At 38.3% G+C, this 27,614-nt stretch overlaps 3 protein-coding genes and 1 long non-coding RNA gene across 10 annotated transcripts in view; all 4 read right to left on the bottom strand.

Moving 5' to 3' along the window:
• hmbox1a (homeobox containing 1a) overlaps positions 1-1,062 on the bottom strand; it is an 11,960-nt gene extending 10,898 nt beyond the window's left edge. For 3 of the 6 annotated variants that reach the window (XM_083551101.1, XM_083551099.1, XM_083551103.1), the window contains exon 1: positions 757-1,062. The gene's annotated coding sequence lies outside the window, so the exon portion shown is untranslated. The remainder of the gene's footprint in view (positions 1-756) is intronic. The other 3 variants (XM_083551102.1, XM_083551105.1, XM_083551104.1) reach the window with 1 other exon arrangement.
• A 2,266-nt stretch (positions 1,063-3,328) lies between these two features.
• On the bottom strand, positions 3,329-13,841 carry kcnk13a (potassium channel, subfamily K, member 13a). 2 transcript variants are annotated; one of them, XM_083551112.1, is made up of 3 exons: positions 13,603-13,841; positions 7,907-9,937; positions 3,329-6,496 (listed from the first exon to the last, which is right to left on the bottom strand). In XM_083551112.1, exons 2-3 carry the CDS (start codon positions 8,247-8,249, stop codon positions 5,595-5,597), a joined length of 1,245 nt encoding a protein of 414 aa, XP_083407238.1. In that variant the 5' UTR covers positions 8,250-9,937; positions 13,603-13,841; the 3' UTR covers positions 3,329-5,594. The 2 variants fall into 2 exon arrangements, with proteins under 2 accessions (XP_083407238.1, XP_083407237.1); XM_083551111.1 differs by lacking the exon at positions 13,603-13,841 and having other exon boundaries at positions 7,907-9,956.
• A 229-nt stretch (positions 13,842-14,070) lies between these two features.
• tdp1 (tyrosyl-DNA phosphodiesterase 1) overlaps positions 14,071-27,614 on the bottom strand; it is a 28,603-nt gene continuing 15,059 nt past the window's right edge. Inside the window, exons 14-16 of the mRNA XM_083551064.1 lie at positions 21,335-21,437; positions 18,689-18,794; positions 14,071-14,306 (exon numbers count right to left, since the gene is read on the bottom strand). Coding sequence (XP_083407190.1) covers positions 14,233-14,306; positions 18,689-18,794; positions 21,335-21,437 — 283 coding nt within the window. The 3' untranslated portion in view covers positions 14,071-14,232. The remainder of the gene's footprint in view (positions 14,307-18,688; positions 18,795-21,334; positions 21,438-27,614) is intronic.
• On the bottom strand, positions 14,482-16,777 carry LOC310731495. The gene is made up of 2 exons (XR_014535228.1): positions 16,593-16,777; positions 14,482-16,562 (listed from the first exon to the last, which is right to left on the bottom strand). It is a non-coding gene; the product is annotated as an uncharacterized lncRNA (long non-coding RNA).

Below are 27,614 nucleotides of genomic sequence, written 5' to 3' on the forward strand. Positions count from 1 at the left end.
TCTTATCTGATTATTCAACTAATAAGTGGAATAATCGGTAGAATCCTCGATTACTAAAAGAATCGATAGCGGCAGAACAACATTTTACTTGTTTTATTGGTTTGAAAATGCTGTAGGAAAATCATCGATTATTTTCTAGATATTTGCCAGTTTTATCACCACTCTGACGAAACATGTCCAGATCGAGAATCATCTACGTATCAGATGCTGGTTTTGGATCAACCAGTGAACGGTTTCTGACTGATACTAATATCAATATCAGTATTGATGATGATGATGATTCATAATTGTGTATATCAGCTTCTTCAAGCTTCATGCATGACTCATGCACAGATCAATGGATACCCAAAACCCTTCCACGCTTTAACACACACACACACACACACACACACACACACACACACACACACACACACTTCCAGGCTGCGTCCCAAACACCACCCTGTTTAAGTGTCCTGCTCAGTGGGCTTCTGAGTCCAGAGTTTATTCAGGATTCAGCAAAGGAACGGGACCTAAGCATGGAGATGCATGCTGGTGGAACCTTGGAGGAACCTCCTGCAGCATGATGGGATTAATTAGAATGAACTCGTGCTGTTGCTGCTAATAATAATAATAGTAATAATAATAATAATAATAGTTAATACATGCATCATGTCCCGTTGTTCTGCACCGTGCTGCTTTTGTAGCAGAGCAGAAGAACAGAAGGAGGAAACCTGGTTGGTCTGCATGCAGTTCCTGCAGCTCCTCAGATCTTACCTTCAGCTGGGCCTCCGTCCACCATTACATTTCATTTATATTGCAGTAATTTTTGGTCCCGGAGCGAAAACACAAGCGCGTCGGAGAAACTCCCTCTGTCAGCAAACACACCGCGGCATTTCCGACTGCGTCCCTCCGAGTCCCCCTGTCCCTGTCCCAGTCCCTGTCCCTGTCCCAGTCCCTGTCCCGCTCCGTGTCTCCCTCTGTAATCAGCGAAGCCGCATTTCACAGCAAAATATCATTTGCCTTTGTGTGACTGACAGAAGCCATATTGATATGAACAGTACAGTCGCGCGAGAAGCATCATGGGAAATATAGTTCCGCCCGGAAATCCTGGACTACAACCACACATCAATAAAGAGGTAGACAGATGCGCATTATTATTATTATTATTATTATTATTATTATTATTATTATTATTATTATTAATATTCGATTCATTATGAGCATTAATTCATAACACTGTAATGTTAATAAATATTATTATTAATAATAGTCTTAAACATCATTAATTTAAATACATATAACGTTACAGAATATTTATTTTGAGATTGCAGATGCTAAAGAATAAATACATCAAATCAAGTGCATTTAACATTTTATTTTACTTTCTGACTTTTATGATTATTAATTAGTAACAACAACAATAATAATAATTAATATTAATAAGCATTAATGATTTATTATTATTTGATTATTTTTTATGTTAAGTAATCTTATTTTAACTCCATTATATCATTAAACGTATATAAAGTTTCATAGCATTCATTTTGAGATTATAGTAAAAAAAAAAGTAGTAATAAGAAGAATAATTATAGCATCAAAAAGTGTTCTCATTACTAAAATAAATACATGTAAATTTACATAATATTAATTAAGATTGTAGTTGCTAAATAATACAAATTTGATGCATTTGACTTTTTTTTTTTTACTTGTTGACTTTTAAAGATTATATAACAATAACAACCATAATAATAATAATAATAATAATAATAATAATAACAATAATAATAATAATAATAATAATAATAATGCTATTACATAATAATAAGACTATTTAAATATTATTCGGTTAGGCATTATTTTAATATAATTTCCCATATTAAAATAAAATTGAAATTAAGTAGATAATGTAACTTTATAATTAATTCCTAATGTTTATCCAGATAATAAAATATATATATTTTTGTATGCGTCAAAACTCTGCCCTGAATTACTGTACTGTACTTGTGTCTTTAGTTAAAGTGTAAAGAGGAACTCTGGCGCCCTCTAGTGTGTGTTTGTGTTATTTTATTTTACTATTGCTATTACCTTTATTACTGTTGGGTTTTATGGAGTAATTAAGACTAGGTTATTAAAAAGTATTAATTATACAAGACAAATCTCTGAAACTACTAAATCACTGGATATAAACTATATATGACTTTTCCAGCCATATTTGGTTCTTCTTCAAACCATTAGCACAAAGTTGGAGACACGTAATTGTTTAGGATTTCCTTGACCTTCACTTGAATTAGAAGATCTGCTTTACAAGTCGTTGGAGTAGAAGATCTCTTGCTATAGAACTCTAACCTCAACCCTATTGAACACCTTTGGGATGAATGTGAACGCTGACTGCATTCCAGGCCTCCTCAATTCATATCACCTACATCAGTACCTAACTTTACTTACACCCTTGTGGCTGGTGGAAGTTGTTATAACAGCAATGGGGGACTAAAGTGGAACCATAAAGCACAAATTTACTCGTCTGATTTGTGTAGATTAGTGTTTTTTTTATTATGACAAATCGCTGGACCATGATTAATTAGAGCTAAATGTGCTAATGGGGGATAATAACAAATATAATTCTTGCTAAAATTAATCACACACACACACACACACACACACACACACACACACACACACACACACACACACACACACACACAGCCAACTTTTCTTATTTTTCCTTTCTTTTACCTTCACAATACTTTTGCCCACAATGACCAGTACAGAGGGTCAGGATGTTTCCCATAAGTAAACAGAAACATTTCTCAAAAAGTATCATCTTAGCTCTTACAGAAACACACACACACACACACACACACACACACACACACACACACACACACACACACACACACACACACACACACACACACACAGAACTGAGAGTACAACCGAATCATGACCAGTGTTTAATAAAAGTACATGCTGTCCTTGTATTAGAACATGTTATAATGTGAGAGGAAGAACAGGGTGATAACATTTCCAAGTCAAACAAGTAAAATGTGAGTTCTCCATGGCCTCCTGTTTCTCAAATCACCTCTCAGTCCGTGCGATTCATGAACCGGCATTTCTAATACAAAAGCGCTGCAAAAAGATTCTTCTGATGTCCTGCATCATACGTGTTTGAGACATTATTCATATGACCTTACATTACATCTCTCCCATGCAGAATAATAATAATAATAATAATAATAATAATAATAACAATAATAATAATATTAATAATAATAGTAACAATAATAACAGTATTAATAATAATAATAATAATAATAATATTAATAAAAATTAATAATGATAATAATAATAATAATAATAATAATAATAATAATAATAATAATAATAATAATAATAATACATGAGCATATTTTACCGGAAATCTGATAACTGAAGTCTTCTAGTAAACAAATGCTTGTGTACCTTTTTGTATCTTTCGTTAGGTTTGTTATATTTATGTACTGTATGTAGATCAGGTGCTTAATTAGACCTTAATAGTTATGGTACAGTCTTAGAAATAACAGTACTGACTTTTTCCTGGTCCACTTATGTGCTGGAATCCAGGGCATATTAAGGATTTGATCTGAAAGCTAATTGGACAGTATCACCAGAACTGTTTAGTACATTTATTTCTGAGAGTGTAACTGTATATCAGTGTACTGTATATCTTACCTACAAAGTGAACCTTTCAAAATGTAAATAGTAAATACAGTCAAATTCTATATCTTAAATCATTTAAAGCCACACTACACCTAAGTGAAAAGGTACCAAGTATAAAGGTACCAGCAATGAAATGTATCGTTTAGTACCATTTCGTTCTAAAAGTGAGGCTGTGTGACTGACTGAGTAGCGACTATGGTATAAGTTAGTATTTATAGTAATCAGCACGATTCTGTCAAAAATCTGACACCTTTTCTAATTGTGTTTTGTTAGTTGTTTTAAAGCTGTCCATGAATCAAATATATGAGTAATATATAATCATTAGAGCAGCTCTACTGGGCTATTTGGATTGTTCCTCAATCCTACCAAGTGAGGAGGAATAACCGTGAAGTATTAACATAAAACACAAGAGCTACAGCTCAAATGGTGCACAGTGTATTAGATATTTACGAGACTGGATGTCTGTGTAGCTACACTGATCAGGCATAACATTATGACCAACTGCCTATTATTGTGTTGGTCCCCTTTTGCTGCCAAAACAGTCGTGACCCATCGATCATTAACAGCAACTTCTTTAGAAGTTTGAGCTCCGGGAGCTCGTCTGTTGAAACGGACCACACGGACCAGCCTTCGCTCCTCACGTGCAACGATAAGCCTCGGCCGCCCACGACCCTGTCGCCGGTTCACCACTGTTCCTTCCTTGGAGCACTTTTGATAGATACTGAATACTGCAGACCGGAACATCCCACAAGAGCTGCAGTTTTGGAGAGGCTCTGACCCAGAAGTCTAGACGTCACAATTTGTCAAACTCACTCACTCATTTTTTTCTGCATCTAACATCAACTTTGAGGACAAAATGTTCACTTGCTGCCTAATAAATAAATCCACGCACTAACAGGTGCCATGATGAAGAGAATCAGTGTTTTTCACTTCACCACTCAGTTATAATCTTTAAATGTTTGCCTGATCAGTGTATAATAAGAAACAAACCGAAAAGAGAAATAACATTCCCAGATTCCCCCAAGAGCAACAACTGTTTGTTTTTTTTAGTTTCTGTTCTAGTCCTGTCTCTGCCCCTCTCCTATTTGTTGTCCAATTGTGTTTATCGGTTTTGTGTTACATTATTATAATTTTTTTCTATTTTGTTGCAAAGCCTTATAGTGATTTTTGCGTTTCTACATTGTCGTGTTTTCCCAGATGTCACATTTTGTTGTTGATTGTGGAACAGGTTTCATCTGGTCAGGAAAGTAGTAGCCTAATTGTTAAGTCTGTGGGTTGCTGATCAGAAGATCAGTGGTTCAATCCCCAGTACTGCCAAACTTCTACTGTTGGGCCCTTGAGCAAGGCCCTTAACCCTCTCTACTCTAGGGGTGCTGTTGCATATCTGACCATGTAATCTGTCCAAGTTGGATTATGTGAAGAAATAATCTCACTATGCTGTAACCTATATGTAACACTTGTTAGTGTTTTCCCTCCTTAATTGCATACACTCTTTATTGATATTTTCACTCCGTGCTTTGAGCATCAACAGCACAGGACGTCTCTGCAAACACACTATGCAGAGCACACCATCTGAGATCAGACTTTCGGCAAAGCATGCACTCTGTTCTACAAAATAACTCATATGAATAAATAAGATTAAGATTTATTAAGATTTTATAAGACTAGATTGCAAATATTATGTAGCCTATTTTGCATAAAAGGCAGGACATTGTGTCTAAACAACTTTCTGATACAGCAAAGCGTTTAATAGGCTTTAAAGATCTTCTAAACAGACACCTGAGCTTATGTACCGCTTCATGTAGCAGACATCGAGATTAAGATAGAAGCAGGAATGTTATGTACTTGTATATTCAAAGCTGAGCAAATGGGTACGGCGTGGCCTCAGATTTATTTATTTTTGTCATTAGGAAGGTTTATCGGTCTACACTTGTCTCTGCTAGTCTGTTGTTCATGATTCCAAGCGCTCCAACTCCTCCGGAGAATTCATCATGTCGGCTCATGGAGCCTGGCGGACGGGGATATCCATTGGCGGTCTCGGACAGCTGTTTTTGCATGATGGCCAAGTTGACCTTATTGGCAGCTAGAAAATCTCTCATGGAGATCATCTCCCCGGACATCCTGCGGCCGTCTGTTTCGCTATCGTTAACCGCGTCTGTATCAATGGAGATGTTCCGGACTCGGGTGCGAAAGTGACCGGGCATTATAGTGTTCCTTCCGGGACGCAGGTTCCTTCCCGGGCAGTGGCGACACGGCATCTTGAGCTTCTTCAGAAGCCAGTTGAGAACCTGCTTGATGACGATGGATATTACGTTGAAGAGCGAGTAAATACAACAAGCACCCAAGAGGATGAAGAAAAAATTGCCCAAGCTGTACAGAGTCTGGTTGTCGTAAGCGGCACTCTGGCCGCTCACCATGTCCCCGAAGCCGATAGTGCTGAATGCTACGAAGCAGAAGTACAGAGAGTCCACATACCCCCAGCCCTCCATTGAGGAGTACATGGCAGATGCGCAGCACGATATAATAATGGCTGCGACACAGAGAATGAGCATCACGCAGTACACAGACGGCTTCCATCCCGCCAGACTGTCCTCACCGTGCTGCCTCGCGTGCCTCGCCTCGTGCCTGCTGTCGTGAGGTAGCACACCTTTCCTACGATGTTGGGCTTCGTGGCACGACTTCAGCACAAACGCCAGTACGGTTATAATTCTCTCCAAAAACAGGTTGAAAAACAGGATCGTAGCTGCACACCCAATTAGTCCATAAAAAATCAGGAAGATTTTGCCTCCCACTGTGGCCGGCGTGGTCATTCCAAACCCTGTGTAAAACAGAAAACAAACATCGAGTTTAGAAATTTACACTTGTTGCTATGGACGAACATTTGATGGAAATCCGTATCACTATTAATTATCATTTTGCTCAGTGTTTATGTTCTTTAGACTTTTTTACACTCATTTCAGATTGATATTTCTATACTGCAAAGTATTTATGATGAAAAAAAAGACATTCGGGTGCTTAACGAACCTGCGTAAAAACTTTCTTTAGAGATCGATCAGTGATTCTTCAGAAACTGCATACTCATTTTTTTTATATATCTTTACAGTGTAATAGCTTAAAAAACAATTGTAGGAATGCCATTAGCATGAAGTTTTCTGTTCACTACATAATATATCCTGTTAGAGAATACAGCATTTAAACGGATTAGTAAAATAAAAACATGCAAAAACTATTATAAAAAACTCATCCCATGTTACACATTAACACACTTACTTTAATTTACTTCCATAATATATTCTGTATCATGACATCCATTTATTAGATTATGTAAACGTACAGTATATTAGCTCATATTTTATCAGGGTTCATCAGAAAAGCCTGAAGGGTCAGGATTAAGCAGGTCTGAAATACCCTGTGTTCCAGCACATGCCTTATTTTCAATAATTATAGGCTCAATAATGAAGTGAACTGAGAATTGAGCAAAAAAGCCAGTGTCAATTTAACACCTACGCTGTGTACGAGTTCAGATTCACACTCTCAGCTTTAAAAAAGTGTACTAGTAGCTTCAGCTGCCTCTTGGGTGGATCTCTTTTGCACAATTAACTATGAATGTTTGACCTGGAAATATGGATTATACCTTCAGCTGTAAAAAAAGAAAAATCAAGTATTTAAGATGATTAGCATTTAGCAGATGTCCATGTCCAGAGCGATGTACAAAAGTGCTTTGAGTCTCTATCAGTAAATAAATCTACACTGGTGCATGAGATTACAAAGAGGTGGGTCTTCAAACGTTGCTTGAAGATGCCAGGCACTTCGGATATCTAGGGAAAGTTCATTCCACCACCTCGGTGCCAGAACAGAGAAGAACCTTGAGGTATACTTTCCTTTTACCCTTAGAGAAGGTGGTACCAGTCAAGGAGTGCTGGAGGATCTCAGGCAGCATAGTGCAATGTGAGGTGTGATGAGGTCTCTGAGGTAAGAGGGTGCTAGTCCATTTTTGACCTTGTAGGCATCATCAGTGCCAGTGGAGGTAGGAAATTTAAGATTGTGATACCATTGTGAGATATATGCCTAAAGATACATGATATGGACCTGTCTGTGTAAAAAAAAAGATGACTGTCCAAAGAATGTAGAAGGTGCAACCTTGATTGGGATTGGTTTAGTTTATAATTTTTTTTTTTTTATTATGGATTATTCCTCAATCAAACGAACTTATTTGGGGAACTCTTACCGATAGTGGACACTACAGTGCCAACGAAGTAGAAAGCTCCTTGGAAATCCCAGCGAGCTCTGGGTCTGTCCACACGGATTCCAGCACCAGTGGCCTCCTCGTAGGCCCTGAGGAACCCCTCGAGCTCCCTGCGGCTGACGTTGTGCTTGCGGCTGAAGAGGTCGAAGCTGCGCGCCCAACGGCCCTTGGCCTGCTCCTCCTCCGGCCACTCCAGCGCGGAGAACACGGCGGCGCCGCACACCAGGTACACCAGGATGAGGAGCGCTAGCATGGCAAAGCGCGCCGTGTCCTCGCTCGTAGAGCCCAAACCCAAACAGCAGCACCACCCTCGGCATGCCATCATGTTCCCACTGAGAACAGAACAGGGCTCAGCATCTCACACTGTCCCCGAGTCCGTGCGCAAACACCCCCGACCTCCTGCTCACACATCGCCGTGGGTCTTTTTTGCGCAAAGAAAAAGTGTTTGATTGACCTACATGAGAAAATGCCCAGGAGATCCCTTCCAGAAAAGTTCAGGGTTCGCTTTGGTCATGATGCGCTCCGAGAATAAAAATCACTGTACATTACAAAAACAAAACACTATTATAAAATCACGAGAAGATGCCTCGCATCTCCACAATCATTCTTATAAGACTTTAAAGATCTCTAAATCATTTTCACGCTGTATAAAAGTGCAGTTGAAGCGGTTTGATGTCCAAACGAGTCTCTCCTGGTGTCTGTCTTTAAAAAAACAAATCCAGTGTTTTGCTATGAAATTGTCTTTGCAGGATCTTCACGCAGAGCTTCCTCGTTAGATGATTATAATGATGCACATGCAGATGGTTCTACAAAAACAAACAAAAAACACGTCTGAAGACTTCTAAACGAAACGTGTCCAAAATGCGCGTTAAAAAAAAAAAAAAAAAATCAGAACAAATCCGCTGAAACCCTGCACTCGTCCGTCTTCTTCATCAGATGCATGGAAGATTCACACGAGAAAAGAAAATCATCTCTCAGTTCCTCACAGTCCTGTGTCCCGATTCTCTTCCGCACCGCGTATTTTATCCAAGAAAAACACACACTCGAGGATCCGCGCGCGCAAAAAGTCTGATCCCAGTGAGACTTTAATGAGGTTTTGGTTAATTAGCACACCGCAGATCCCGTTTCAGAACAAACAATAAACGCAGCGGAGTCATTATACCATTGTGTTTCTTCCATGTCAGGAATGGATCTCCACTGAGCTTTCTGATGGTACTGCATTACATCTGCTGCTGGTGCGCACAAGTTTTTATGACTCCACCGCACCCGTGTGCAGAAAGAAAGAAAGAAAGAGAGAGAGAGAGAGAGAGAGAGAGAGAGAGAGAGAGAGAGAGAGAGAGAGAGATGATGATGATAATGATGATGTTGATGAATATGCTGATGATGATGGTGGTGGTGGTGATGATGAATATGATGATATTAATTGTGATGATGGCTATGGTAATGATTCTAATGATTATGGTGATGATGGTGATAGTAATTATGAATATGATTATAAGGATGGTGATGATGTTGATGATGGTGACTTTAATGGACGTTTCGTAATAGCCCTGAAACTTTGTTAATTGGGAGTGACCAAACATGTAGACAAATGATACGAACTCTACATGATACACGTTAAACACATTTCATGTGCACATGCGTTTCACGACCAAATGCAATCTATTTGTCGTTAAGATTTTCTAGATTTTCATGCTTAAAAGTCTTCTTATAACGCTGCGTAAAGCTTCCTGAAACCTTCCCAACCCCCCCACGGAGCACTGCAATGGAACGGTCCAATTTACTAAACGACGCCAATTAGCGCGCGAGCGCTCTGCGTCAATAACTTAGTCATTCAGACTCATGATGAGTGAAGTTTCACCCTCCAGCACCATTATAACTCATCCAGGAAGACAAAAAATGTTATGCACATTATTATTGTATAAATGATTAGAAAATTGTCGGGATGCGGACCTGAAAGTGAACACAGACGTTGCTGCGTCAAGGTGAGTTTTCTGGAATTTTCCACTGCACCTGCACGAACAGGAAACAAAAAAACTGATGGTAAATAAATCAACTGCAAATGAAAGAAATGTAAAAAAAAAATAAAGTTTTTGCTTACATTTGACTTTTTGAAAAGATAATTATGTATATTTATTATTAATATCCAGTATGTAAAAATGTACATATTTACTTGCTGACAATAAAGTGCACATGCTAATTTTACCTCAGGAGAAGAAATTAGCAGGCTGTAGCTTTAAATATGATCAATGCATAATTTAAATAATTACATATAAAGGCTGAATTATATAATTAAAATAATAAAAATTGGTTTAAGGATCATTATAGTCACTTGTTTATATATCACTATATGTTTGTTTTTGCATATAATTATCTTATCATGGCAAAAGCTATATGGTATGTCCAAAAGTATTGGGGCACTTGACTTTTCCAGCCATATGTGGTTCTTCTCCAAACTGTTTTTACAAAGTTGAAGGCACAACATTGTAACGCTTTTGGATGCAGTAGCATGAAATCTTTCCTTCACTTGAACTTAGGGATCCATACCTGTTCCAGCATGCTATTGATACTTGTTTCAGACAGTTTTTTTTTATATATATATCGATAAATGAAGCTGTGACTGATTCTGCATTATATAATGTGTAATAGAAATATAATATGCACATTATTTTGTGTAATTATGGCCATGGAAAAATCGTTTTGTGTAAAAACTGGTCCATAGGTTAAAGAAATGTCTGGGAGCGCTGTGTGTGTTAGAATGAACTTTCCAACACAATATTTTACAGTAATTTGGAAGCAAAGGCAGAATAATAATGATACATTTTAGAATAAATCATCTTTTAATCCAACTATTTGACCAAAAACTTTGACATTTTTAGTTTTCCAATTGTTGAGATAATTATGTTGTTTCTGAAGAATAAATCCAAAAAGATAAAAAAAAAAAAAAGACAGTTTCAGTAAATTATTTATAAGGTTATTTCGGTTCTGAAATGCTAAATTAAAGATGGAGTTTTGGCTGTTTTGATGATGAGGGTTGGAGTTGGCTGATTGGGTACGTATTAGAAACCCATGTCCTTTGCTTTAGACACACATATTCCATGTTTATACACTAAGTCACATCTGGAGACATCGCTGTGTCTCTGACAGTGGTACCAAGGTGTCATTTAATTTGCCAGATATGTCAGCAGGACCTTGGTGTGAACAGATGAAAAGAAAATTGAAAAAGAAATAGTCTGGCATGTCCTGACATGTTTTAATAACTTTTTATTTTATTGTATTCACCTGATTTATTCTGCTAAAATAGATTGATGTTGCTCAGTCCTGTTCCTGGATCCCAATTTTTTTTTTTTTTTTTTTTTTTTTTTTAAAGGCCGTTTTATCATCAGACCAGATGCCATGCGCTCGGACATAATGGTACATTAAAATCGGAAAGAAAACACAAAATATGATAAGAGAATCATAATAAGAAATAATTGCTTCTCAAGCATGTGATGCTCCTGTCATTTGTATCTAGACACACCTGTGGCAAGTGACAGCTGTGGGCAATATTGTAATCACACCTGCAAACAGTTAAAATGGAGAAAAGTTGACTCAACCTTTGTGTGTCTCACTGAGCAAGAAGAAAAGAAAGAAGTGTAAAGTGAAGTTGTCTGTGGATTTGAGAGAAAGGATTGTGTAAAACATGGACAATCTCAAGGCTACAAGAGGTTCAAGAGGTTTATCATCAAGAGGTTTACAGCCCATGGCACTGTAGTGAACCTCCCTGGACGTAGACGGAAGAGCAACGTTACTTAAAAATTACAACGAAGGTTTGTTCGAATGGTGGAACCCAGATTAACTTCCAAACAAATTCAAGCTGATCTGCAGACACACGGTACAACAGTGTCGGCTCGCAATATCCGTCGCCGTCTGAATGAAAAGATCACTGCTGACACAAAGGCATAAAAAAAAAGCAAGAGCCAAATCTTATGTAACAACCACAATCCTTCTGGAAGAATGTCCTGTAGACAGATGAGATAAAAGTAGAGCTTTTTGATAAAGGACATTATGGCACTGTTTACAGAAAGAAAAGAACAGTCAAACATGGTGGAGGTTTAAAGATGTTTTGGGGATGCTTTGCTGCTTCTGGCACTGGATGCCTTGACTGTGTGAACAGTATCATAAAATCTGTTGAATGATTTTGGGGTGCAACGTAGTGGCCAGAAAGCTGCGTCTCCACCAGAAGTTACGGGTCTTCCAGAAGAACAATGAATGACCTAAAACATTCTTCAAAAAGCACTCAGAAATGATTACAAACATAGCGCAGGAGAGTTCTGAAATGGCCAGCAATGATCTGAATCCCATAGAACACCTTTGAAGAGATCTCAAAACAGTTGGGAGAAGGTATCCTTTAAATCTGAATGACCTGCAGCAGTTTGCAAAAGAAGAGTGGTCCAAAATTCCAGTAGAGACGTGTAAGAAACAGCTACCAAATATAAAGGGGGGGGGCAATACTTTTGTCCAGTGCATTTTTTTTGTGTTGTTCCAATGCAAACAAACAAAAAAAAAAAAAACAACTTAATCAACATTTCTCATTTCACACACACCTATTTATTGGCGTAAATGTAACAGCAGAAACAGAATACGCCACAATTAGGGTTGCCATGGTGGTGTTTTTTATTCCAAATTGAGTGTTTTGGTTTTGAAAAGAAACCATGGTCATCAAAATAATAATCCTGGTCATGAAATTTGATCGGTCAGAAAATGTATCGCCTATGTAATGTATATTTGTTACGTAGGCGTAGTTTATTATATATTTGTTAAAGCTGCATCTTGTCATGTCAAGGACATTGGTGAAAAGTTTAGGAATTAAAAGCACTAAGGTTGGAGGACGCATGGTTATATAATGTTTAAGTTAGGAACCAAAAAATGTCTACTGATGAGATTCGTGGATTTGTTTTTTTTGTTTTTTGCAAAAAGTTTAATTCGAGAGAACAAGAAGGTTGTGTGCTTTTAATTCAGGTGAAACCTGCCAAACCCCAATCACACAAAATTCTCGTCCGTTCTTTAGACTGGAGAAATGTGTTCGATTTCGACTGAATGCAAATGCGACATGCGAGACGGCTGGCATGACATCATCATTGTTGTTGTATGAAATAAACAGTCTAAAATTTGGCAACCTTTCGGTCAGGTCAGACGGACTGGGAGACACGATACGTCCCCGGCGTTCGGTCGTCCTCTTCTGACAATGTTTAGAAACAACCCGAAATAGTCAGAGATCAATACCGAATGACCTTTTTAGGATGAAAGACAGAATTCCGTCAAATCCTAAAACGGTATCTGTAAATGTCACAAATGTCCGTGTAGGCTTTGAACGACATACATAATTCATACTGCTTTCTCAAGTGCCGTGTACTCTACTCCTTTTTCCCGATAATGTATGCGGATCTGAGATGTACTCTTGTCCAAAAAAACAAAACAAAACAAAACAAACCTCAATTCGCGAGAGATCAAGTCGTTACAGCTGTGATGGTAATTTCCGACGCTGTTGCTAGGCAACGTATCAAATTTCTGTGTATGGCCACTGAATAAACATTAATCAATTCCCTAATTTGAGGTGTTTGCAAACTTTAGAGAGCACATGACAAGCGTGGCATGACGAAAACCCGACCAGAATACTGCCTCGCGTTTTTTCTTACCCACGCTGTATATCGTTTCTCGCAGTTTTCCTTCCACAGACAGATTGCTCTCTTATGTTGTCCTGCAAACACACACACACACACACACACACACACACACACAATGGAAAGTGCTCTCACTATGACGTGAAATGATTACACTTAAACGGTGCCCAAACTGATTGGGTAAGGTCGAGATGAAAACTAATTCGCAGGTCCTCAGTTTGGGGCTGGAACGTAATTACCAATGTCTCATTGCATGCAGGTGCCATTCAGACAGAAGAAAAGCCATGCTTCTTTGAAAACAGCAATTTGTCTCAAGAGGGACCGTTCTGCTATTTGCATCAGTCTGTGATGAAAGTGTGTGGAGAGTGAGGGGAGGGAAGAGGAGGGGGGGGGGGTGTTTTTATTTTCAGAAACAATGTGGATTACACGTGTTGAAATACTATTCGTTAATAATAATAAAAAAAAACACTACAAGCTCAAGAGTCTCAGCACATTTATGCTTATGAATTCTTTATTACCTAAAAATAAAAAAAATTCTCAGTTTTTTTTTTTTTCATTTTCAGCACCATGTTTTACTGTAGTCAAGAGTCCAAGTTCACAATACTGTAATGTTCGGTCGTGTCCTCGTTGCAACGGGAAAACGTTTCAGGACGGGACCCAGATATTACCATGAGTGTCCGGTGCTTGTGTGTATGGAATGTTCCAGATCCATGGCTGATCTAAAGAAACAGATATACATTGATGAGCACAAACATTCATCAGAAATATCTTTTAGAAACGACTGACGCTGCAGAATTCGTGTTTTACTGCTATTCGGAGCAAAACCCAACCAGAGATTTAAAGGATAAACTTCTCTCATCTATTTGATCTTATTTTTTTTTTAGGATTAGTTGATTAATGCAATGGTGACCTGTGATTGGTTGATAGAATACACTGTTGATCAGTAATTGGTTGTTTTGGTGATCAGTGATTAGTTGATGGAGACTCGGCTGATCTGTGATTGGTCACAGATCACCACGTGCTCTTGCAAACAGAGCTTATTCGGTCTTTAGAGACTGGTGGACGTTGAGTAAACCTGTTCTACTTATATAATTGAGAGCGGGACAGTCTTTAATGTAGTCTTCCTCTTTCGGCTTCTCCCATCCGTCTCCATACCCCCCCCTGTCCTCTACATCTTTCACCCCAACTACCTGCATGTCTTCTCTCACCACATCCATAAACCTCCTCTTTGGTCTTCCTCTTCTCCCTCTTCCCGGTGGCTCCATCTTAATCATTCTCCTACTGATATACCCCATGTTCCTCCTCTACACATGTCCAAATTATCTCAATCACGCCTCCCTCACCTTTTCTTCAAAACGTCCTACATGTGCTGTCCCTCTAATAAACTAATTTCTAATCCTGTCCATCGTCGTCACTTCCAATGAACATCTCAACATCTTCAGCTCTGCTACCTCCTGCTCCACCTCCTGTCTTTTACTCAATGCCACTGTCTCTAAACCATACATCATCTTAGGTCTCACCACAGTCCTATAAACTTTCCCTTTCACTCCCACAGATACTCTTCTATCACACAGTCTTTAATGTAGTACAGTAGATAAATCGTTCTAATATTGTTAACGAATTTTAAATAGCTTGTTCTAAAACTCAACTATGTTATGGATATGGAAAGTTAGAGCTCCAAGGGAACAGGTCAAAGCTCTCGCTGACATGCCGTGTCACACTGACTTAATAGTGAAGGTCCAGATTTCCAGAAAAGGAGGATCTAGGCTGAGCACCAGGGTGACCATGGCAACCGGCAGACACAGTCGTATTAAACCATTAAAACAAAGCCTGCCGTCAAGGATAAGACCTCCGTAAACACATTAATACCCAGACATTATGAGTTGCTCTTCATCGCAAGCTAAAATCATAAAGCTTCTTATCCCGATTACATCAGAAAGGATGAAAAACCTAAAGAAAAGATTTCCCATCAAAGGCTACATGCTCACACAGAGCTGGATGCATCTATATTATTTATGAAACCGAACACCCGATTACAAAATGCACACGACTGCTCCGTGCTCAATTAGTCTGATATATTCGCATCCAGGTCGAAACACCGGCAAAAAAAAAAAAAAAAAAAACCCCACAAAAAAAAAACCCGTTGCTTTCAGAGGAAGCGGAATGATGCTTATCATGAGCATTATGGCCTGCCTGAGGACATGACTGGAGAATTCAATTATCTAAATGAACAACAACAACAGCGCAATCCTCCACAATATGAAAAACTTATTCATTAATCCGGCAGGAAAGGTTGAGCTGCTCACATAAAAAAAAAAAAAGACAAATAAAATAAATATTTGTACGCACATAAATACAATATATAACGTATTACATAATTATATTGTATACATTATAATATATCTAATACAAATATAGAAAACAATTTATATAAAACAAACAGTTCATACACAAAATGTCTGAGCCACAATAAAGGTCTGTTTTATTGTTAATACACAACTGCTCCCCTGACATTTCCTAAAAAGGCGGAAAGTGTGTGTGTGTGTGTGTGTGTGTGTGTGTGTGTGTGTGTGTGTGTGTGTGTGTGTGTGTGTGTGTGTGTGTGTGTGTGTGTGTGTGTGTGTTGAGCGCATTAAGGTTAGTAAAAGAGAAAGCTCCTGTGGCGATGTAGAGACCAATTAAACCATGTCTTCCTCATCACTGACATGTAAGGTGATAACAGTAGGGGAGAGAGAAAAAGAGAGCTAGAGAAGAGAACAGACAGACAGACAGACAGACAGATTTTCTTTTTTCTCTTACCATCTACACTAACAGGGATCTCTGGCATTTTTAACCCAATGTATTTAAAAAGATAAAGAAAATGACAAGGAATAAAACTAATTGTCTATTTCAATTCATAATTCACAGAATAGTTCGGATAAGTTAGAAAGGTTACCTGGGGGTATCAGGTCACAACTGGATGCCAACTTTAACAACTTTAACTTTTACAATACAAAACTTCAAACATGGCCACCCTGGACTCCCAACTCCCAGCACACACTCACGATCACCTCAACACTGATCAGTCACATCTGTTTCCAATTACACGCTCATTTTTCCCTGCATACATTCAGTTCAGTAATATGCATATTTTTCTCTCCGTTAGTCAATGAAAATGTTCGCTTTTGGAAAACGCTCTCCAAAGTGGATAAATACAGCAGGACTGTACAGTTTACTTCTACAGCAGGTATTTCGGCTGCTCTTTGACTTGTCTTGTTAAAGATTGAAGTTGGTACATACTACAGGTTGCTTTTCTTAAGCAGCATCATCAGGATACTGTTCTTTGAAGCTGTCTGATATTTCGGCGTATATGTTTTGGCACATCTTCCAGTCTATTTTTTCGCTCGCTTTTGCAACTTTATACTCTGGTGTTACTCACAGCTACACCTCGATCCATTTAAACTTGCTTTAGACGTAGCCTCAGCTGACTTGGTTCTCTGCTCTTTACCTTTGCCTGGTTTCTGATCTTACATTGGTTTCATGTTCTTGTTGCTGTTTTGCCCTAGGTTATGTCGTCCGCTGATTGACTGACCCATGCCTTCACATTTACGAAATATAAATTACGATTTGGATTCGTCTGCCTGCTTATTTAATAAACACTCTCTTAATCTGGAACTGCATTTGCCGTCTTCATCTTTACATGATGAGTTTATCTATCTCTTTCCTGAAAAAAAAAATATTGCTCTTGTGATGGATTATGAACTTTTCAAATAAGAGCAAAGAAAATGTGTTCATTATAATCTTTTATGAGAAACAACTATACGGTTATGGTTGGTATAAATAGCCGGCCATAAAATATCCCACCGATTTGAAGCTGCACTAAGTGAGCAGGCAGTAAAGAAGCCTTTACAGTGTATTAGTGAAAGTGTTTTGTTTGTTTGAAGGTGAAAAATCGCAGATTGTATTTTCTTGTCCATGAGATGAAATACTACGCTCATGGGCATGTTTACGGACGTGTATTTAGAGCGAAACAAGCATTTTTCTTAGCAGGTTTATAGAGTGAAGAAAGAATAGGCCGTTCTTACTGCTGTTCTGCACACATCCAAGGCCGCTAAGGTCGTGATAGTGACTTTCAGCAGGAAAGTGCCTGAGGACTGTCTGTTCTCGTCACGACTCGATAAAGATCAAGTGTTCGGCGTCTCGCGTTCATGCCGACCAGATCATATTTATTCTTTACAGCCCACTCGTGGGTAACGGCTTTCGGACGAAATCGTCCTCTATCATTAAAGATGTTCGCTGCTATGGCAACCGTAGACGACTTCTCCTTCGGTTCAAAAAATGACGACTCGGACCGTTTCAGTGATTATAGCCAGTCCTTTTCCTCCGTATGATTAAAGGTCATGCAGACTGAGCAGCAGGTCGAAGACTTGTGTGACCACGATTATCTTTTACAGAAATGTGGCGAAGGAGATAAATGGATTTTTTCGATAGCAATTATGGACCGAGCGATCAAAATGCTCGAATGCGGACGATCATAAAACATGCAAACGTTGAAGTGTCTGATAACACACAGCAAAACTTACATTATATCTCACTCAGACTAAAAAATCGCTGACTAACATGCCAGTAAAGTTAATAAGTACATAAAAAAATTCCGGATTTCCCGCTTTGATTTTAGGGTAATATGCAAAAGATGAAACAGATCAATTAATGGGTGCTCATTTGCATATTTAAAACGTCTCCACCAATCGATTTGAGTTGTTTAATGGGTATAATTGCTCGTTATTTGAAGGCAGGCAGTTTATTTAAATATTAAATTTGCACAAGATCTGTGATCCTTAAAGACATTTTTGTTACTCTACCTCTTCATCATCCCAACTGTCCTTTGAGGTGAAACACTCTCCCCACAGGTTTATTGCAGCCCTGTTTTTTTGTTAATATCAATAATATAAATTAATCAAAAGAAATCCAGAATTGACTCGAGCTACATTTCTGCACCAAGAGTTCAATCTGATTAAACCTTGAGATCATCTTCCTGTCCTTTCAGAGTGAATTCTCTGTTGGGTTTTGGACGAATCTGCCCTGGAGTTTTAAATCACACAAACGACAAGTCCATTCTCACCTTTGCTGGAGTAGCGAAGCGGTGGCAAATCGAAGGGCACCGGGAAACCTGTGGAGGAGCTGGAGATGGGAAAGATGTTGTTCTCCACTGGAAATGTGCTAATTTGCTATGGAAAGACATTATACAAGAAAAAATCAGTCAGCAGTGGTTATAATGAGAGCTTCACAGTATGCTGAATCCCTGTGGAGCACAATGAGGGGAGGAAGGACTAGAACATCTCTCTTTGTCCTGTTGGAATAAAGTCTCATTACGGTGGACCAAAGTGCATTTAAATTCCAGAATGATGAACACCTACTGTATAGAAAAGACATTAAAGTAGTCTGGATGAAATGGAACTTCTTCAGAGGCATGAAAATAAGGACATGTTTTGGTTTTACAATTGTTCTGTTGGTTTTAAATATCAAACCTAAAAGCAGCATCAAAAATTATGCCCAAGTTCAAGAACTGCAGCTTGGTGGACTTTCCTTATGTCTTTCATAGGCTAGAATAAATAATGTTAAATTCAACTTAATTGGATAAATCTAGTTGCATCTATTTTCCAGACACTCATTGAGACACAAATAATCATGTATAGCTTAGCAGTGGAATAAAATGTGGTATTTTGGGATGTTATTGTCCAGCAAACACACTAAGGGGTGAAAGGTTTTTTCTTAATTTCCTTTTTGGGTTTTTAATTTGATTATATTTTAAATTTACGTGCATAATGTCTTTGTACTTATGAACAATAAACAATTTATTCATAAAAAAATGCTTAAAAAATATAATTTTAAACTAAAACAAAGAAAACACCATACAGTGTGTTTACTGTTTTTTAAATTTACTTATGATTTCTTATTTATATATTTGTAATTGTCCATAATCATGGAAACTGGAGGTATATGGACATATCGTTTAGAATTGAGGTCAAATAGTTCAATCTTTGTTTCATCGGACCAGATAATCTTGTTCCACACAGTCTGAAAGCGGGATTCCATTGGCTTTGCACCAATTGCACCGAGGAGAGGCTTCCGTCTAGCCACTCTGCCATAAAGCCCAGAACGGCCATCTATCCGACCAACCATCCAATTCATTCATCAATCCTTTCGTGCTTCCAATTATCCATTCAACCAATCTTGTGAATTTACCTCTGGGATTTAATAATTGATCTTTTTTGTCTGTCTGTCTCTCTCTCTCTCTTCTCTCTATTGGTCCATTCATTTCACATTCCATCTATCTAGCAATCAATCAATTAATCAATCTATCTGTTTACCCGTCCAGTTGAACCATCCATTGTATCCTTCAAACTATCTATATACCAATCAATCCATCAATTCACCTGTCCTGGTCCATCTGTTAATGCTGATGGAGCAGATGATAAATGATTGTGTATCAGTTCTACAGCTTGGGGAAGTTAATAAGAGTCCGAGTTCAGCCTGAACAGTAATCCTGGGGTTGATGAAGATTCTCTAACACTTACGCTAACAGTGTACACTCCAGCTCCAGCTGTTATTTCTGTTATATAGCAACACTTCATAATTACTCAGACAAGAGTCCTGCCTGGCCGTGGTTAATGACTGCAAAATGAACGTGGTTTCACGTTCTGATTACGCTTTAATTACAAACAGAATAAAAAATGTTTTTAGTTGAATTTGTCTGACTTTCAAAAGAAACGACTTTTGATTAATGCACCACTGGAGCACATGTTGAAACGGAACGGAAAAAAAATGTGACCTGACTTTTTAATGTCTCATAAAATTTCACATTGGCCGTGAAAAAAAACAAGCGATGACACTAACTTGGAGTTCGTATCAAATAAATTTCTGAGGCTTTTAAATACTTGTGCGTTTTGAGGAGCGAAAAGTTCAAACGAGTGAACGCGATAATCTTGATTACAGGCTGTTCGTCGTCTTTTCTTCAGTTAAAGAGCACATCCTATGCCGGGGCTCTTTCGGTCACTTACAGTCCCCTCCGTTCCTACTACAGCTAGTGAGCTGAGCTTTACTGTTGCTTAGCAACTTTTGAAGTAATCCAACAAGGACAAATTACCCAGCGAGAATGCACACGGACTGCACAAAAGTCGACTATGTTCATACACTGGGGGGAAAATAAACAGAAATGTGCTGCTGTACAGCGTCCTGAAGGCTTTACTACACTTTATTACACTGTCTAATAGTGACTGATGCATTAAGAAACAAATGCACACGCCAAAGAATCGAGCGCATGAACACAAAGTGCTCTAATAACTTGGGTTTATTTTTTTTCAGAGAACAGAGACATTTATTATTTCTTTTTGTAATGTAATAGATGACAAACGGGATTTTACACGGCTGAAACACCATATGTTTATGCCATGAAAACAATAACACAATTCCTGGAGTCTGTGATGATAAAAATAAAAAGATTTTTAAGAAAAGTGTTAGACATAAAAAGCTAAATCCATTTTCCTATTATAAACACTGCGTACATATATAATAGTTGATGAGGCATCCGAACAAAGTGCTTGTGAAGCTGCTGGATGTGAAAGGTCTAGACTTTTGTGTAAAGCCTTGCTTGTGTTTAAAGTGCACTGCAGGAACTTCTTATGGTCCTCTTTGCATATCCTAATATACATAAGTGTACAGAAGAAATATTAAGATCTATACTGGGATTCTTTTCTCAGTTACTTACAAAGGCTGAAGGTAGATACAGAACTCCCAGCTCATAGGAACGAACCATCATCTGGGTATTGTTTTTCTCCAGCGCTCCCCAGGCAGCTTTGGACAGATTGGCACTGTGGATCATACATACAGACAAAGTCTGAAAAATCTGGAAAAAATATATATTTTTTTTATAGGTTTAAAGTAACTCTGAATTTAAAAGTGTGCTTTAGCTCTTCTAAGCTCTCGGTTGTTCCAAATATGTAGACTCGTCTTAAATCAGATTTTTTTCCATATCTGGAAAATTATGCACTTTCATGCAATTTCAGTTCCATTGCATTCCATATCAATATAATATAAATGGCTTTATTTTGAAACCACAAATCTCAGGCAAAGCTATCTAGTTGACTAGGAATAGAACAAATGCAAGCTAGTTTAGCAACAGATAACTAGCCAGCTAGCAGCGGTGTAAAGTGTTTGAGTAAATGTACTTTGAAAAGAAAAAAAAAAAAAAAAAAAAAAAAAGGTAAAAAAGGTTCGAGAACAAGCACCTGCACCTTGGTATAATAGTCATACGCATGCCCTAAAGAGAACAACACGTAATCTGGAGAGAAAATGGAGGAAAACTAAATTGGAGGTATTTAGAATTGCGTATAAAGACAGTATGCTTAGCTACAGACAGGCGCTAAAAGCTGCTAGAGCTAAACACCTGAGCAAACTCATAGAAAATAACAAAAACAATCCCAGGTTCCTTTTCAGTACAGTCGCTAAATTAACAACAAATCAGGGATCTGAAAAATGTGTTCCATCACAGTTTAGTAGTGAAGACTTTATGAATTTCTTCACTGAAAAAATAGATAACATTCGAAAAACAATTGTGGCAGTTCAACCTCTGACAGCATCTCCCGACACAATCGTACTTACAACCCCACAACTACACTGTTTTACATGTATAGGACAGGAAGAGCTGTATGATGCTATTATGAAAGCTAAATCAACATGTCAGTTAGATCCAATTCCCACTAAACTACTGAAGGAAGTGTTATATACAGCTGGTGAGCCTCTTTTAAATATTATTAACTCCTCACTATCGTTAGGTCATGTCCCTAAATCCCTCAAGTTAGCAGTTATTAAGCCCCTCATTAAAAAACCTAATCTGGATCCAAGCACGCTATCGAATTACAGACCAATTTCAAATCTCCCATTTATGTCTAAGATTTTAGAAAAGATTGTCGCTGCCCAGCTATGTAACCACTTGCGGGAGAACAATATCTTTGAAGAGTTTCAGTCAGGTTTTAGGCCCCATCATAGCACAGAAACTGCTCTAGTTAAAATCACTAACGACCTGTTTTTAGCTTCAGACCAAGGCTACATCTCCCTATTAGTTTTACTAGATCTTAGTGCTGCGTTCGACACTATAGATCATGATCTTCTCCTCGATCGCTTACAGAATTACATCGGTAGTCAGGGACAGGCATTAAGCTGGTTTAAATCCTACCTGTCCGATCGTTACCATTTCGTAGATTTAAATGGAGAGCTATCCAGGATAATGCTAGTAAATTATGGCGTGCCACAAGGGTCAGTTCTGGGACCCCTGCTTTTTACAATATACATGCTTCCATTAGGAAATATTATTAGAAGGCATGGAATTAGCTTCCATTGTTATGCTGATGATACCCAGCTATATATTTCATCCAAACCAGGCGATACAGCTCAATTAGCTCGCATAACTGAGTGTGTTGAAGAAATAAGAGATTGGATGACCCATAACTTTCTGCTATTAAATTCTGATAAAACGGAGATTTTGCTCATTGGCCCAAAAAATAGTACACAGAAGCTCCAGCATCTCAGCCTGCATTTAGACGGTTGTTCTGTAACTACTAGTTCAACGGTAAAAGACCTGGGAGTTATTTTAGACAGCAACTTATCTTTCAAAAATCACATCAATCAAGTTACAAAAACAGCCTTCTTTCACCTTAGAAATATTTCTAAGCTAAGAAATGTTATCTATATCTGATGCAGAGAAGCTCGTCCATGCGTTTATGACCTCTAGAATAGACTACTGTAATGCATTACTAGGTGGATGTCCTGCATCATTAATAAACAAGCTTCAGTTAGTTCGGAATGCCGCAGCAAGAGTTCTTACTAGGTCAAGAAAATACGATCATATAACCCCAATCTTATCGTCCCTACATTGGCTTCCTATTAAGTTTCGAATAGACTACAAACTACTGCTACTCACTTATAAAGCACTAAATGGTTTGGCTCCCATGTATCTATCCAGTCTCTTAACACGCTACAATCCGTCACGCTCCCTGAGATCTCAAAACTCTGGGCTTCTAGTAGTTCCTAGAATAGCAAAGTCCACTAAAGGCGGTAGAGCATTTTCACATTTAGCTCCTAAACTCTGGAATAGTCTTCCTGACAGTGTTCGGGGCTCAGATACACTCTCCCAGTTTAAGTGTAGATTAAAAACATATCTTTTTAGCAAAGCCTACACATAACACACATCACACACATCACATCATAACCTTGTGCTCCAGAACATCTGATCACATGCACATTATCAACTTGTGCTGTTAATATCATGAACAGCAGCTACGCTAATTCCTCTCCACTGCTTCTCTTTCTCTCCCCATCCCGAGGCATCCTGAGGTTTGGCCAGCTCCAGTCACGTCCCACCTCGTGAAGATTATGGACCTATGGATGATCATGGAGAAGTAGATGCCGAGTGTTTAAAGGCCCTGGCATGGAGAAGCTGATGCTGGATCTATGATGATCACAAATTGTTCTGTATTGTTGAAAGATTTATGACCAAACTTTTGATGTCACCCATATGAGGATGGGTTCCCCTTTGGGTCTGGTTCCTCTCGGGGTTTCTTCCTCGTATCATCTGGGGGAGTTTTTCCTTGCCGCTGTCGCCGCGGCTTGCTCATCAGGGACAAACGCACACCATTCACCTTCACTGTTGTTTTCTGTAAAGCTGCTTTGAGACAATGTCTGTTGTGAAAAGCGCTATACAAATAAACTTGACTTGACTTGACTTGACTTTGATACTGTAACTTACGTCATTTTTTATCTACTCTCTAGTTTTACTGAGTATTTAAAATATAAGCAACTTTTTGCTCATATTACTAAACGACATTTATGATTCAATGTATGTACTTTTCATTCCACTATATTTTAATTGACAATGATTACTATATACATTTTGCACCTATGTTGAAAAGGTCATAAGACCCAACACTCCCCCTAGCATCTGCTGCCTGCCTTATTTTCAATCCAAAAAGAGCTGGAATAAAATTACAAACATTTTGAGAAGCAGCTTTTGTTGAATAAAAATCTCGCCCCTTCTGATAATAAAATCACAATCAGCTCTGAATATTTGGTTTTACTTTATCTGAAATTATTTACTTTAATTTTGTTTGTCCATTGAATACTACAGGCTCTCCCACTTTGCGACATGATTCTGTCATTTTGTTTGTTAATTAAAGTCGTCTTTTTTTTTTTTTTTTTGACCGACTTGTTTGATCTTTGTTTTATTCTGGAGTGTTGAAGAGACTGTCATGTTGTTGGTTCATGCAGTGTCGAGGTGTACAATTTGATTTGTATTTTAGGAAATAAAACCTCACAAATCAACTGTTTTTGGCTTTTTGGTGTTGAGGACTAGTGCATCTTTGAGCCTATGTCAATACGAGTCAAATACTCAAGCACGGTTCAGACAGTACGGTAAGACTTTTACAGTAAAGTATGGTATTTATACTTAAGAATAATTTCCAGGTACTCTATACACCACTGCCAGCTAGCTATTTCAGAAATACATGGGTTGTTATATGGTTATTATAGTATTTATAACGAGGATAAGGTTGTAGAGATGCCCCTTGAACGAACAATGACAAACATAGATTCGCTCCAAAAGTAATCAGAGCCTCACATTATGGATGCAATCATTAAAACCTCAAATGTTACATAGCATCAGCGCTGTGAGAAATCCCAGCGCTTGGACAGAGCGAGCTGGAATGTTGATGCTGGAGTAAGGAAGTAGTTCGGCAGAGGCTGACTCGGCAGAGGCAGAGTCTGACTCGAGAGGCTTTAATCTTCATGAAAGAGAACGAATAACTTGGTGCTGCTGACCTCCTTTAAATCCACTCCACATCCCTGTATAAATGTACCGAGCTCCACTCAGCACACTCTTCAGGCTGATGCACACCAGCCGGCAAGAGAAACTTAGCAGGAGATGAGAAAGCGTGGGAAATATAATGGAGTCTCCGGTGTATTCTGATTGCAATTTAAACAGAGATCTCGCTACTGTATTATCTGTACTTTTTTTTTCCCTAGAAAGTGATCTGATCAAATGAATCGAAAAGAAAAGTATTATGTCTCTCGGATTGTTCACCTGAACACACCGATTGTGTGCAAAATGTGCTCAGACATGCCAAGATAATGAGTGTGGAGCAATAATGCACTAATGGGCTGTTATATCTATCTGTATATTTGTAGTGCACAAACTATTTGTATCTGGCATTGAAATGCAAAAAATATAGTGCTATTTTTATTTATTGTAACCAATTGCTGGATGTGTGGATAATCATTGATTACTTTTATATTTATGACTATTTGTGGACGTCCGTATCCAGAGTGACTTACATTTATCTCCTCGTACAACTGAGAAGCTATTGGGTTAAGGGCCTTACTCAGGGGCCCAAGCTTGGTTTGGCTGGGATTTGAACTCAACATTTGGACCTGAAGTCTAATGCCTTAATGACTAAGCTACCCATTTACGATTATGGTATTAATCAATCAATGGCGATTTCAAGCTGGTGAAGGAACTGTTTACAGCTGCTATAAAGTAAGTGATAATGGAAACGAATGTCTTGTAGATGATTGACAAACATAAATGTAATTATAAATGTGGCTGTAAAAATTGTCAATTGGCTGTTGAGTTGTTAACAGTAACCATGCTTCATGCCACCCTGATGTTTCCTTCAACAGCACAAATCAATGTGTTTTTATTCTTATTGTTTTTATTCATTCATAATCGTACACCCTCCCTAAATCTCCTGATTTGAAAAAAGCCCATCGCTGTTACGACATCTTGCATTCTGTTTTGTTATGTGTCTACTGCACATAAACCAAAATGAAGAGTAGCACGCAGTACTCGAGTCTCTTCTTCAGCCCTCCTTCACTGACACCTGACACACAATTTGAAAGCTACTCAATGTAAATCGTGCCCTAGTGCCACGCTTCGCTGCGTTTTACAGTGCACGGGCTGCTCATTCGCTCCACTTAAGCACCAATTGTTAAGGAGTGACCATTTTTGACATGCAAACACAATCCTGGTCCAGAGTCCAAGCACACACACACACACACACACACACACACACACACACACTCGCTCATTAAAGACTTTTAAACACAAGAGCTTCAAAACAGAGTAATAAAGGCAGAAAGTTATGACTCTGCTGCTAGGTGATGGTTAGTGAAATGAGACCTACCAGAAGCCTGACTAAACACAGAAATATAGGGTGCATTTTTAATAAATGGGTGCATGTCGTTGTGGAAATGACGTCACGGTAAATAATACGTGTCCTGATCAAACACGCGAGTGCTTCTGAGATAATGAGCTTCGTGTCCAGAAATTGGCAGTGAGAATATTTCTCTCGAGATGGCGTCAGGTTTATCCGACTGGGAGGAAGGGATGTGTATTTGTCGTTTATTTAAAAAAAGAAAGAGAAAATTGGCACTCTAAGCCCTCGCTGTTGATTAGATGGTGGAGGTGACTGCATCTGCATCTGCTGTGTGAGCATTTCGAAGCTTTTTAGACAATTCTCAGACAAATGGACTTTCGAAATTCCTGAATGTTTCCTGTTGCTTTTTTTCTCTCACAAAGCTTTGATGATGAGGAGACGACTAGAGAGACACAAACTCGGTCATTACTCTTGTTTGTTGTTTCTGAGATTTACAAGACGAGAAATAATTACATCATAATAATTGCTTTTGTCTGAGGTTTCTGAAAGTGAGAGAAGCTGCAAAAGAGAGAAGCAAATGGAGAAATAAACAGTGTTTTTGAGCGATAGAGAGAGCGAAAGAAAAAAAAAGCATGTGTGATTAAAAGGGACAGACAGTAAATGAGAGAGAAAGGAAAGAGAGGGAGAAGGCAAAAATACCTAAAAGAAATCCAGCAGTATGAAAAGCATAAACTAGCTGAGGTAAATTATGACCTATGCCTTAACTGTAATAGTAAAAATAATAAATAAACAAAAGTGATAAGTGTAAAAGTGATATGATTAAATCTAGAAATGAAAGAGGTG

Source organism: Silurus aristotelis, assembly GCF_946808225.1.
Source record: "Silurus aristotelis genome assembly, chromosome: 9".
In the NCBI taxonomy this organism is placed as follows: domain Eukaryota; kingdom Metazoa; phylum Chordata; class Actinopteri; order Siluriformes; family Siluridae; genus Silurus; species Silurus aristotelis.

Bases quoted from the DNA above. Each gene is read 5' to 3' on its own strand.
- kcnk13a (XM_083551112.1), bottom strand. From the start codon at position 8,249: ATGATGGCATGCCGAGGGTGGTGCTGCTGTTTGGGTTTGGGCTCTACG. The intron at 6,497-7,906 runs GTAAGAGTTCCC...TGTTTTACACAG, and splicing joins CACTGTAGTGTCCACTATCG to GGTTTGGAATGACCACGCCG.